The 13,682-nt window shown below is 35.0% G+C and overlaps 1 protein-coding gene across 7 annotated transcripts in view; it reads right to left on the bottom strand.

Annotated features, from left to right (window-relative positions):
- Nucleotides 1-13,682, bottom strand: part of ERCC6L2 (ERCC excision repair 6 like 2) — a 185,525-nt gene that overhangs the window by 61,033 nt on the left and 110,810 nt on the right. For all 7 annotated transcript variants that reach the window (XM_032164597.2, XM_032164598.2, XM_032164596.2 and 4 more), the window contains 4 exons: nucleotides 12,983-13,135; nucleotides 9,072-9,152; nucleotides 6,630-7,788; nucleotides 2,151-2,305 (listed from right to left, as the gene is read on the bottom strand). In XM_032164597.2, the coding sequence (XP_032020488.1) occupies nucleotides 2,151-2,305; nucleotides 6,630-7,788; nucleotides 9,072-9,152; nucleotides 12,983-13,135 (1,548 nt within the window). The remainder of the gene's footprint in view (nucleotides 1-2,150; nucleotides 2,306-6,629; nucleotides 7,789-9,071; nucleotides 9,153-12,982; nucleotides 13,136-13,682) is intronic.

Here is a 13,682-nt window from a genome sequence, read left to right as displayed (position 1 = left end):
AACTAATTTCTTTATCTTCTTTGAAAAGGGTTTATTAAGTTGGTGTATGTGTGATGAGGGAGATAGATGGCCTCGAAGGGTATATTATAACCCCCAGGGAGGAGGTATTCCAATTTGTTTCCTAGCAAGAGATACCCTCCCTCTGAAAATCACTGTGAAGAGACAAGGTTTCTAATGAGATTGTGTTGTCCACATCAAAAATATTTGGACTGAAAGAGCTCACAGGCAAACTTTCCAGCATTTTCATTTTTATAACTTTGCTTAAGAAACAGGTTGCTTCTCAGGTCAATTGTTGCAGAAATTATATGCTTGTAAATTTCTTCTCTGATAAATATTTAGATAAGCTAATGACCAGTATATCCAGTTATTTCATTAACATCCCCAGCGGTTTGCCAAATTATCTGATCTTTCACATTAAAATTTGTTTGTATGGAGAAGGATATGGTTTTAAAAAAGGGCAAAGTTAAAAAAAAAAAAACCTAATAAAAAATTAGCTACCTGTTTAAAAGATTCTGCTATACTCTTTATCCTAACAAAGCAAGTTTCTGGAAAACCCAACATAATTCTGCCTGCCTTTTTCAGATGGCACATACAAGGCAGTCAAACTGTAGAAATGCTGTTTAAAGTGTTGGTTGAAAGATGGTACATTCCTGGATCAAATGAGAAGATGAGTATAAAAAGCATATTTGGGTCATGAAAGAATGCTTTCACGAGTTGTAGTTTGGCACTGGGCCTATGGATTACATTGAAAAATGCTACAAAGGATAGCCTTTCAAAGTCTGTTATTAGATTTATTCTAGGGATATTATAAGACAACTAACTGTTCACTATATCGTTCTGTGGTCCCCAAAAAACCCCAAGTGACAAATTTCCTTCAAAGTGAGTGCTAGCAAAAGCTTTGCTTCTCCTAGAACCAGTGTTATTTTTTTCTTTTTCCTTAAGGACAAACATTTCACTCAGCCTTTCTCAGCAGGGTGTTATGGCATTTTGGGCAGAACAATTCTTTGCATATGGGAGTGCCTCCCCATTGGCCCCCTCAACCCAGTCCCCTGTCCAGGATAGCCATTTGGAATCCCTGGCTTTCAGACATTAATGCCAGCTAGGCATTCAGTCATTGTGACCACCCAAACTGCCCACACACATTTCCACATGCACTAGCTGAGATATCACTACATAGATAGCTTACCTCCTTTGTTTTTTCTACCAGAAAACTCAATCAAATTAGCCATTTTAATATAATATCTGGGTAGAACATATTATGTTCTATGCATTTGCATTCTAACTTTCTCCCTGTCTTAAACTTTCGGTTTAATTTATATTTTCTCTGGTCCTAAATTTCATTTTGTACTCTGGTTTTATTGTTAAGGTAATTTAATTCCTTTGTCAAACCAGTGAGGTACAAATAAATTAATTCCCTTGATAGTTCAGAGGAATTCTACCCCCACCTTCATTCTTAAAAGTATAACAGCATTAAGTTGACATAAAATATTGGTATTATATACAGTATGCATTCTGAACTCTTGCCCATAAAGTGATAGTAAAATTACTCCTGAAACACTTAGCTCTTAGAAAATAATAAAGAATAATAAGCCAAACACAAGAAAATATTTTTTAAAAACCTTTGATGGAAGTGACTATGTATAAACAAAAATACCACAACAGCAATTTTAAGTGGGAAGAGCCCACAGGAAGTATTTATAACTTTTAACAGTATAAAAATCCTTTTGCTAAAAATATAAATTCTATATGAAACGAGTTTTCTGTGTGTGTCTTCATTTTAGGTGAAAAATTATGGAGCAACCTAATCACACACTTTCCTTTTTCCATACGAGCAGAAACGGTTTTGGTTCTGATTGAACTACATGATTCCCTCAGATTCCTTTTCATTTTGGGGGTACTGGCCAATTTTTATTGAGGGAAACTATTAAGCAACTCAACATGATTAGGTATTTGGGTATAAATTTGTTGTTTAATCTAAAACATCCTCAATGACTACAGTTCCCAAATGGTGTTTTGATTTTTACACTTATTTGTATGTCACTTACAGTTTTTGTTGTTACTTTTGAGGGAGTACTTAGAGAAGATCCTATTGAGTAACTTCTGTGAAAAATGAGGTAACTAAAGATGATACTACCCTATATTTTTCTTACCTTAGAACTGCAAACAGCTATGTTAGCAGGCAGCTGGGAAAACTGCTTCAACTCAAATACGTCATGTGCTGCCCATCGGCTCATGTGATTTTCAGCTTTGCTCGATCCAATCACATTCTGGTTTGAGTGAATATAAGCCACTTCCTGAACGCCATCTAGGAGGTAATTGATGTTTATTAAGTGATATATCAGTATAAAGCAATATGGTTCCATAAAAACACATTAATCTTATTTTTAATACTCAAGAGAAACATCAACATCACAATATTCTTTAGGAAAAATATTGAAAAGAGAAAGAGTTCAAATATATTAGTCTAGGTTACCTTGGAAATGACTTTTCCTTCTCATCAATGTGAGATGAGAACTACTGATAGGTAACAATCTTTAAACCTGAAATGGAGGTTTTGGCCAAAAGAAAAGTCATGGTTGAGGAGGGTCCTCTCTATGAATTTGTTTTCATTGTTAATTTAAAAAAAAAAAAAAAAAAGATGTTCACTAATTTAAAGAATGAAACTAACCTTATCTGTTCCTTTAAATATGTACTTGATTACAGTGATGGAATGACAGCATGGGGTTTATGACCAGTGAGTTTCGTTTGACTGGCTTTGCTCAGTTTTACTGTTTGTATTTTGTCTTTTTTGTACATATGCCCAGAGAATGTCAAGATGAGAGCTTTTTAGGAAATGAAAAAAATTAACTCATGGCTTTTATCTGAAAGAGGTTTAAAAAATGGATACAATTTTTATTGCTTTGCTTCTAGGCACCTATAATTCATTTTTGAATTGTGATCATAAAAGAGAAAGCTAGAACCAAGGCCTGTAAAAGCTCCCTCCAACAGCTCTGGCAATGAACCTCAGGTATGACCTTCAACACTTGTGCTGTTTTAGTCCCGAACCTCTTCAATCAGAAATTACCAATCATGCAAACACAAGACATTGTTAAATAATATGACAAGACAGTAACTAGCATAACATTCTCCTTAATTTCAGAATACCAGGTACTATATATGGCACATAGTTTCAAAACCTTCATGGCAGAAAACTTACTCAGATGTTTCTTAATTTTGATGACACGTTATCCATTATTCAAAATAGCATTAGTTCCAAACTAACTACTGACACCTTTTGCACAGTAAAAACAAACAAAAAACTGAGCTGATTATTTAAAAAAGTTTATGCAATAATTCCTCAAACCTAAAATCTAACTGTAGCACACCAACCAAAGGATAATTCAGTACTTATTTACAATGACACCAAGATAAAATCATAATTAACTCTTAAATGAGAATGCTAATAGCCACAAAGAAAGCCTCATTTGTACATAATCAAACACAACAATTAAAGATTTCTATAGCAAAATGTCCTTGCTTATATCTCAGCTTCTTTCATATAGTTTTTGGGGAGTAAGTCAGACACTTGTGAAGGCAATGCTAACTCTTAAAATCACCATACAGATTCTGGGCAGAGGGTGGTGACAGCAGAAGCAGGAGAATCTGAATCTGTACACAAAGACAGACAGCAACTAGACAGCAAAACCAAAAGCCCATGGACATTTACAACAAAATTAGATAACAAGATACCCTCATGACACCGAAAGTACAAGCAGGTGGGGAAAATCTCCACTGGCTATGAACTCTGTATGGTTTCAGTATGTGTGTGAAAGAAGGAAGCAACAGGGTGCCTGACAGACCTAAGAACAGGAGACTCCAGAACTGCCAACAGGTATTCACCGGAAAGCACAAGGGGCCAGCTGGAGAACAGCAGCTGAATCTGGGAAGGTTTCCTGCTCTTCAATGCTGAGAGGGTACAGGGGGGACACAGTAAGAAGGCCTGGAGGGGCTGGAGCAGGCCAACCACTAGAACTCCCCAAACTGACCCACCAGGGCTCCCACCCAGGTCAGGGCCCAACAAAGAGGAAAAACTGCTAGGAGAGAATCAAAGTAAGTAGGATAGGAAGAACAAGGCTGAGGGCAAGAAAAGACCTAGAGCAAAGCAACGGAGAGAGAGCAAGAGGAAAGCCCACCACAGTGCAGCACTCTACATGGAAATAACATACGGATCTCTGTGAAGTGAGAAAAGATTTCCTAAGCTCTGCTTCATTTGTAAAATTCAGGAGAAATAATTTCATATAAAAATGACCAAGGGAAAAGCAGCAGGGTCAAATCTCAAAAAAAATTATTGTGAGAAAAAAGAGAACAAGCAGAGTAATATCCCTCCAATGAAAATGTGCTAGAAAGATGTGCTCACAAAACAGAAAAAGACATGAATCAACAATGTAAATCAGAATTAGAGGAAGTCAGAAATGAGTGATAAGAACTTAGGAAAGACTTAGACATTTTTTTTTTTTTAATTTCAAAAATGAAGACTAAACTGGAAGGAACATAAGTGGGAATAAACACAACAGATAAGCCTTAACAGAAACAAAACATTTTAAAAAAGCAAAACGAAATGAACAGATAAAAAAGATTTGAGAGAATGTGACAAAAACTGAAGATAGGCAAAGAAGACTGAACATCTGAAAAGAAGTCCCTGAAGAAGAAAGCCAAACCAAAGGAACAGAACAAGTAACTAAAAACACTAGTACAAGCAAGTCTTTCCCAAAATAAAATTTGAGTGAAAACAACACTGTGTATATCAGAATATGGACCCAGGATAACCAACACGAAGACACAAGCTAGTAAAATTATTGGGCAACAATGAAAAGAAAAAAGTCTCCTGGGCATCCAGGGAGAGGAAAAAAAAAAACACATAATACCACACTTCATGCCAGAAGAAAACGAAGCTACATATTTAAGACGCCCAAGAAAAGACAATGTGAGACAAAGATTTTACATCCAGCAAAACTGACCTTTAGGTATAAGGGCACAAAACTGTTATTGCAAGAATCTCAGGGAATATTATTCTCATGAACACTTCTTGAGGAATCTACTAGACAGTAAGATTCAGACAACCGGAACGATGCGAGGAACACTGACATTAAGGACTGATGGGGAGCATGAAATGTGTAGTTACCTGTGGACCAAGAGTAAGTGAAGTCTAAGAGGGGAGTAGTATATAATGCAATGTTTGTATCTTTGACAATGAAGACATAGTATATCCATTTTAAAAATGGAAGAAAAGGGAGAGTAGAGGCAAAAACAGATAAACCCTAAATGTTGCCAGCAATCAAATGGTGGTAGTACTGCTATTTTATTCTTTGTGTAATATGGGATAAAGCAAATGAGCAACCATGGGGCATTAAAAGTAAATCATTCCCTATATGCTTGAGAACCAGAACTATCAGTATTGTAGAAATGGTATTCACATATAACAGAGGCTAAATAAGAGCTCTATACTCTCAAATTAAGTATCAATACAAATATGGAAGTATAACCTCAAGGTATTTTATCATCACATATATGTGTACATAAATACATATGTAAAAATATATATCACAAATATATGTACACATACACGTGTATAAATGTAAATATATATATATAAATATATATACATACACAAATACACACACACACACACAAATCTGGCCACTGAAAAGGCCCAAAAATAATAACCAAGTCAACAGTAGCAATGATCATTACTAGCACCAGACTGTGGTCTTGAAACACACTTTCTCTCTAAAAGAAACCAAGATTTCTTGGAATAATGACTGATTGTAGGTCTGGGACAGAAAATGTATGAGATGTTCCTGGAACATCTTGTAAGACTTGACTACAAGGAAGCATCCAAAATGACTAGCAGCATGCCAAAACACTTCAGGAACCAAAATATTCATGTCAGAGATTCCCCTCTATCCACAGATAGGACAATGAAGCCTTAATATTATTATTAATTGCGATGAATTGAGACCCACTAAATATGTTTGAATTACTAAGAAAAGAATGGGTCCATCCTTATGGCATATAGACATATTTAGTTTTTATTATACTAAAAACTGGTAAATAAAGAAAGCAATTAGCATTTTTCCTATCTCTCCTATATGAACTGTGCCACTGGGTAAGCAATAGTAGATGAAGGGAAGTAGTGAAATACCTCTTTACAAAAGCATTCTAAATAAATGAAAATGAAATTGAGAGAAATAGAAAATATTTTGCTACTCTGAATGAGTGAACAAATAAGTATAGGTATTAAGTATCAATGGCTGCTAGGATCATAGAGAATAAACATTTTTTGTGTGATAAAACCATATAAATGTAAATAAGTAACTACTATAGAAGCTAGAATAATTGGTATTTATGGGGGCAGAGGACCTGTGATTTAGATGGGCACATGGAGGGGGTCCTGGGGTAGATGGCAACATTCTCTATCTTGACCTATATGTGGTCTCCCATTTATCCTGCTACCCAACCCTTCCTTATTTGTGCCTCAATGCAGCATCTTGATTTTAGGGCTATTTTACAAGTTAATTCAAGGCGTCTCACAGAACTATTTGATAAAACAAATATACTTTTTAAAGTTTTGAGAATGTGTCTTTAGTTACCTAAAAATTTATCCACTGATTCATATGACTGCTCTTGATTGACAGCTTTCTCATTTGAACATTTCATTGGTTTTCTTGGAATAAAAGTGCTATTTTTCTTATTATGGCTAGGCAATTTTGAAGAAAAACTGTTTCTGTCTCTTACAGTTCTTGGTCTATGGCTCTGTTTAGAGAAACTGAAGTGGCTGACGGATAAACTCTCATCTGAGGATGAATAATCATCAATATACTGAGAGTTATGATCCTCATTTGCTGCACACACTTGGTTTGTTTTGTTCACTGTTTGGGGAGAATTGTGAAGTTCTTTTTTGGTTTCTTTTATTCTCTTAAACCTCAATGAACTAGTAGCTCTCTTTCTTACTCTTGACTTGGAAGAAATTTCAATGTCATCAGATTCATCACTGATATCACTGGTGCCTTTTCTTTTCACAATAGATTTCAGGGTTGTATTCTCAGGACTTAACTTTTTTGAAATTATTCCATTTCTTTTGTCATCAGTGTTTCGACCATTATCATTATTTCTTGTCTTTACAGAGTGTTCTGTTTCAGAATCCTCAGATCCCTCCAAGGGTGGCTTAAACCTTATACTATTGTCGGGGAATCTCTCAGTTGTGTATTGCGTAGGACAGATGACATCACTATCTTCTGATTCTGTGACATTCTGTAAAATGCAATGTTTATCTGTATTTTTAATTTTTTTCTCATCAGACTTAGAAGAAATTTTCTGTTCTAAAATCTTCTCACTTTTATAAAACATATGCTTTTCTTTTAGATTTAGGATGTTATCTAATTTCTGATGTTTTGAAGTACCAAGAGAGTCCTGATTTTTCTTACAACCAGCATCTTTGGCTTCTGTTGAAAGGCATGTGGGCTGCTCATCAGAACTTTCATCATCAGAGGCAGTATTTCCGTCACTATCCTCAACTGCTTTACATTTTGTTTCAAGCAATTTTGAGAAACCACACTGCAGTAAGGTAAGCTGTCCTGGAGAGCTGGAAGCTTTACTTGAATCGGGTGCTTTGTTTTTGGCAGTCTTTACTCCTGTGGCTCCCACTGGCTCTTCATCACTGAAGTCGCTGCAGAGATCACATGCTTCCTTTGCCAGTGGCTCTGCAGCTTGTTCTGGACCTCTGCATTCCTGACAGTCAGGCTCTCTAGGCTACAGAAGAAACAATGACAAAAACATCAGAAAACCTCAAGATACAATATGGAATCAACTGAAAAGTGGTCAACTTTGGGCAGGTAATTTAGGTACAAATATATCACTTAATATTTTCTAAAAGTACAACATTTAATAAACAAATGTAAAGGGTTTAATATCATAGTTTAGTAGTCTTTTCTCTTTCCATGTTGAATATTGTTCCAAAATAAAAAAGTTTAAACTAGAGTACCATATAATCAACGTATTTTGAAGAAAAACACAAAGTGGAGTGTTTGGCTTCTAAGATGCAAGGACACGTAATTCTGGCCTCAAAAGTGAAAAGCATACAACTTACTGCTTAAGAATTACTGGAGTTTACTGTCATCTAGCAGATATTTCCAATCATGCTTTAAGAATAAGACAGATTACAGGAGTTAACAAGGTAAAGAATTCACGACTGGTAAATTGTTCTAATTGATTAAAAAGGCCAATAGGATCTTGATCACCAGAAATAAAGAATTTTGAAGTAAAATTTGCTACAAATTTAAATTCAATATGTAACTTTTTCACATTAATCAGAGTTAAATATATCATAGTTTTCTAAAACTGAGGCTCTACTAGTAAAATATTACAGAAAGTATTATCTGATAATACTTTCGCCAATATTTGAGATTCATATATTTCTCTAAATTTATAAAAATTTCATGCCTCATTTAAAGTCATTGGACTTTAAATTGGTATAAATTGATAGTTAAGACTCTAAGAACAAACAAAAAAACCCAGCAACAATAACAAAAAAACCTTCCACACGTTTTTTACCTTTAAGATGGCCTTATGATGAAATAAAGATTTGGTGGTACATGAGATGACAAGCTACTAAAAAGATCACAAAATTAAGGAATCAAATATCTGCTTTCAGTTAGAGAATAATTTTGATATTTGGGTTCAATAATTTTAAATACACATTGATGGTGATTTTTCCATTTAACTTACCATTTAGTCAAAAATTATTTATTTGGGATGGGTTAGTTATCTAGGTGGTACTGGATTTACAGTTTGGTGTAGTTAAAATTCAGTTTAGCTGTAAATGCCTGAACTGCTCCTGAATTTGTTCTTATGATAAGAATGTTAAATCAGCCTTAATTATTAATTTTATCCATAGTCCTCTGACTTTGTGTCCTTGACTCTTAATTTTTTTTTTTTTTTACAGGTTATAAAATTAAGGAAAAAGGAAAAGAAACAAAATTGTCACAGTACATGTTTTCTAGGTGTTGTAGGCTACAGGTTCAAATATTACATACCAGTTCTAGTTTGTGTGCTGGAGGTCCCTCTTTCAACCATGTTGTGGCTGTCATGATCCCTGCTTCCACTTGGCCTTCTCTCTATAATGTAAGTAAGAAAGAATGCAAATAGCTATGCAACACAGGGGGTAGCAACAACCAGATAAACAATAGCAATGCATGCTATTCTTGGAGTTAAGAAAGAAAAATTGCATGCAGCTTGCTTTAGCATTCTTAATTTCAATTTGCTAATTAAGAAACTCATATATAAACGTTTATATAACATTTTAAAAATACTCTTAATTCTTGTGTTAAAGTTTACTTTTATAGACACAGAAAACTAATACTTTCCAGCCAACTTCATCAGAAGTACTTGTGGGGAGAGGGAGAATGAAGAAATGTGAAATATTTACCCAGTATGATATCCATAACAACCATTCCCATACAATAATTATGGTAAGGACATATTAACATTTCAAACACCACAATGTTGAATATTGGGAACTTGATATTCTAGCCTATATTGTTACTATATTTATTGTTCAAATTCATTTAAAAATACCCCTTAGGTGTAGGAGACATCAAAATGAAAAGGTCCACCCTAATATGAAACTAAAAACAATATTCTAGTTATATAACAGGCTTGCTATCTTTTGGGAAAGTATTTGGACTTTAAAGCTTCTGGTGTATCATTTAGCAGAAGTTCTAATGGCCTAGATTCTAGAATATTAAATTCTCCTCAAAAGGAAATCAATTCTCTTTTTAAGGCTATATTTGTTGATAGAGCAAGGAGAAATAATACTATCATCACTAGAATTACAAATGCCTAACTGAGGAATACACAGACATACTAATGGCGTGGTTCCAGCCACCTGGTATCCAGGGCAATGAGTAAGAATCTCCCCTGTGGAACTCTAGGGAATGAAAGTTTCTGAATTGCTGCAAGTCCTCCACTCACCGTGCCTGGAGGCTATTACAGCAATGGGATGGGAAGCCTCATTCCCAGGCTACCATTTATCTCTGTAACAGAAGCTAAATGGCTACAACAGGTCAAAGTGGCAGTACTAGAAATCTTAAAGCTGTTGAAACTCCTTTATTATAGATAAATGGCCACTCCAGTCTTAAGTTGTTCAGGGCGAACCCCTTGGAGCCATCCTTAACTCTTCTCTTTTTCTCATACCCTGTATCTGACCCATCAGCAAATCCTGTCAATGCCACCTGGATAATATATACAGCATCCAGCCACTTCTCATGCCACCCACCCCAATCACCCTGGCTCAAGCCAACATCATCTCTCAGCTGGATTACTGCAGTATCCTCCTAACTGGCTTCTTGCTTCTGTCCTTGTACTTCTATAGTCTCGTTTTCAATAGTAAGTCAAGCTAATACAAATCAGACTATGTCATCTTTCTGATCAGAACCCTCTAATTGCTTTTTGTCTCATTCAAGTAAAAGTCAAAGTTCCTGCATGGTCTGGCTCTCCGTCATCTCTCTGGCTCCATCTCTTGCTCTCTTGCTGACCCCACTCTAACCACTCTGGCCTCCCTGACATTGGAGATCACACGGGGCATGTTCCTCCCTCAGGACCTCTGCATTTGTTTCCCCTGTCTAAAACACACCTTTCTCCCTCACCTCTTTGAATACTCAAATGCAGCCTTCAGAGTGAGGGCTTCCTTGGCTACCCCATCTAAAACTGCAATGCCCCTTCCTTGACAGTTTCTATTTCCCTTCCCTGTTGTATTTTTTATCCTTAGAACCTATCATAATACATTCTGTATTTCACTTATTTATTCTGTTTATCATTTGTCTCCCCATACAGAATGAAGACTTCTGGTAGGCAGGATCGTTTTGTCTATTTTGTTCTTTTATGTATGCAAAGCTCTATGAACAGTACCTGACATTTCGCAGATGCTCAACAAATACTTGTAAAATGAACTCTCAATATCTATCTTTGAAGAGAAACCATAATATAGATAATGGAAAGTCAATGCAAAACAGAATAAAATTTCCCAGAAATCATAAGTGTAAATAGTCAAATTTTTACATCTTAAAACATTTTAAGAGATTTTATACAACCTTTAAAAATTAAAAATGTCTCACATGAAGTGAAATACTCCTTTTACTTTATGATAGGTACTCCCATTATATGGGGCTAATAATAATATTTAGAAGCACCTTTTGGCCCAAAGCAGCATGAATCTAACCAACCCTGAATAAGTTTACATTCTGATTGATGACAAATGAGTAATTTTAATTCAAAATTTAACTTAATAATCAAGTGCCAATGATATGTCTAGCAAGACAAATGTAGGACATGGATGGCTTTGTCACCCCTTATGAATATCAATTAGAAAATAGGTTAATATTCTTAGTGTTCTGGTCTATTAAAGAACTTAAAGATATTTTTAAAAAAGAAAATGTAAGACATGGATGGTCCTGTCATTAATAAACACTTCTGAAGGTGAAACAAGATATTCTTAGAATAACCAGTGAACAAGAGAACTTTTTTTTTGAGACAGAGTCTTGCTTTGTTCCCCAGGCTGGAGTGCAGTGGCACGATAAACAAGAGAACTTTTTCTACTTAATAACCTGTCATCCTGATATGTCTTATACAACACTTGTTTAACAAAGAAATAGGTGGTTATTCTGATAAAAACAGATAACTATGTCATATATGACAGAAAACAGGATAAATAATGTAATGCTAATATTTTTATAGACAATGACTTTAACATCAAGACAGGCATGTCAAGTAGTACTCTGACATGGAGGTAGCGGCCGGGTTTGGGAGCTGGAGGGCAAACAAAGTTACTGATATGAAAAGAGAAACTGGAAAGAACAAATTCATGAAAGAAACAGCATATTTAAAAAGCAAGGGGAAAAAAACCCAAAAAGTAGGACTCCAAATGGGCCACTGAATTCAGAATCAAATATAGTTACTATAAAATAGAAACTCAGCAGTATACATCAGAAATTGTATAATAGTAACAATATTTATAGGATTCAAATAATATATACCTTCCTCTCCCCCAGCCATCCATGGTCTACTGCTTAACTTGTTCAGCATACGATTCCTGACTTTACGTGGTTATTATGTAAACGTTCTCTTCCACCTCTGGTCAAGATGGTTTAAGTTCCTCAAGGACAGGAACCAACTGCTCCTTGAACTGTCTTTATGGTATTTACTGAATAAATGAAGTACATTAAGATTTTACTACAAAGTCCTGGAAGTCAAGAGAAATATCCTCAAGTTCTCTAAGACTCAGTTTCCTCATCTATATCATGAGGAGGTTGAAAAAGATGATACTCCAGGATTTTATGATACCTATACGAATATCAATTAGAAAATAGGTTAATATCCTTAGTATTCTGGTATATAGAAGAACTTCAAGATTTTTCTAAAAAAGGATATAAAATATTTTGTTTGAAGAATAAGAAACATCTGTATGCTGAGGATGAGCACAACAGGGAAAGTTTAAAATATTGGTGTGGAATTTTTATTGGGAACAGAAAACAAAAATCTCCATGAGACATGAGAGTACATCTCAGGGAGTATTTGGTAACTTTTAATCAAAACACATTTTATATTTTTGTTTATTTAGGAAAACCTCTTTTTTTAGTTCCTGACTTCAGCAGCTGTTTTCAAAACAATAAACTTCTCTCTGCCTATCTTAAAATGGCCTTGGAGTTCATACTACCCCGTATATACATTTGTGTGTGTGCATTATTTGTAATTACGCATGAGAAAATCTTAGTTTAGAGGTACAACAATTCATTTCTTATTCTCTAAAAGTAAAAATTCCAAGGCATTTTTGGTAAAGGAAACCAAAAGTTTCTCTGAAAAGGCAACAGCAATTGTATTTCAAATTTCCTGAGGAAGAAAAACTCTGTATTTAAAATATTATTGAAAAGGTCAGAGAAGAAGTTCACACCTCCAGGATGTCCTTCGTAAGACAAGACCCTTGGGACCTAAATTTGAAGAGGTTATGGATCCCAAAAAGCTCTCCTTGATGCTCTTTAGATCCTTGAACTGCTTCAAAATATCGTTTGGCATTTTCACTTCCAACCACCACACAGTGAAGTTGCTAAAACAGAAAAAACACAAGATATTTTTGAAGTGTTTGCTCCAACAATATGTCAGAATTTCCTGGCATTCCCTGTTTATACACAGCTTTAGTTGGAGCAGGCAGAATCTCCTTAGGGAGAAAATTTTGTTTTAATTTCCCTGGCAGATGTTGCCATTATGGTGAAATAATAATAATCTGGCCAGTCTTATTGAAACAGAGATCTTATATTTCCTATTATATCTGTTTTCTAACAACTGAGTCAAGATTACATCTCTATAGAATATCCACCTGACATAAATGTTTAATAATAAAAGCATACATTTGAATAAACTTTTCTCCTTTTAAAACTCTTATTACAATAGCAACTACTAAAACTGGCAGAAGTAATTACTATATCACTGAAGTTAAATTACAATCTAAAGTAATGATATGATAACCACCTTGGTGTCAAACTAATTGTGGCTTGACTCCATTGCCTACTAACAGCAAAAATCCTATCACTGTTTTAAGAAACACTGCATCTTTGACATAATTTTGAATACAGAAAGAACACTGACATGGAACA

The sequence above is a fragment of the Hylobates moloch genome, unplaced genomic scaffold (assembly GCF_009828535.3).
Source record: "Hylobates moloch isolate HMO894 unplaced genomic scaffold, HMol_V3 SCAFFOLD_10, whole genome shotgun sequence".
Classification (NCBI taxonomy): domain Eukaryota; kingdom Metazoa; phylum Chordata; class Mammalia; order Primates; family Hylobatidae; genus Hylobates; species Hylobates moloch.
The sequence above is the reverse complement of the archived record's forward strand: the minus strand, read 5'-3'. Positions and strand labels throughout refer to the sequence as shown.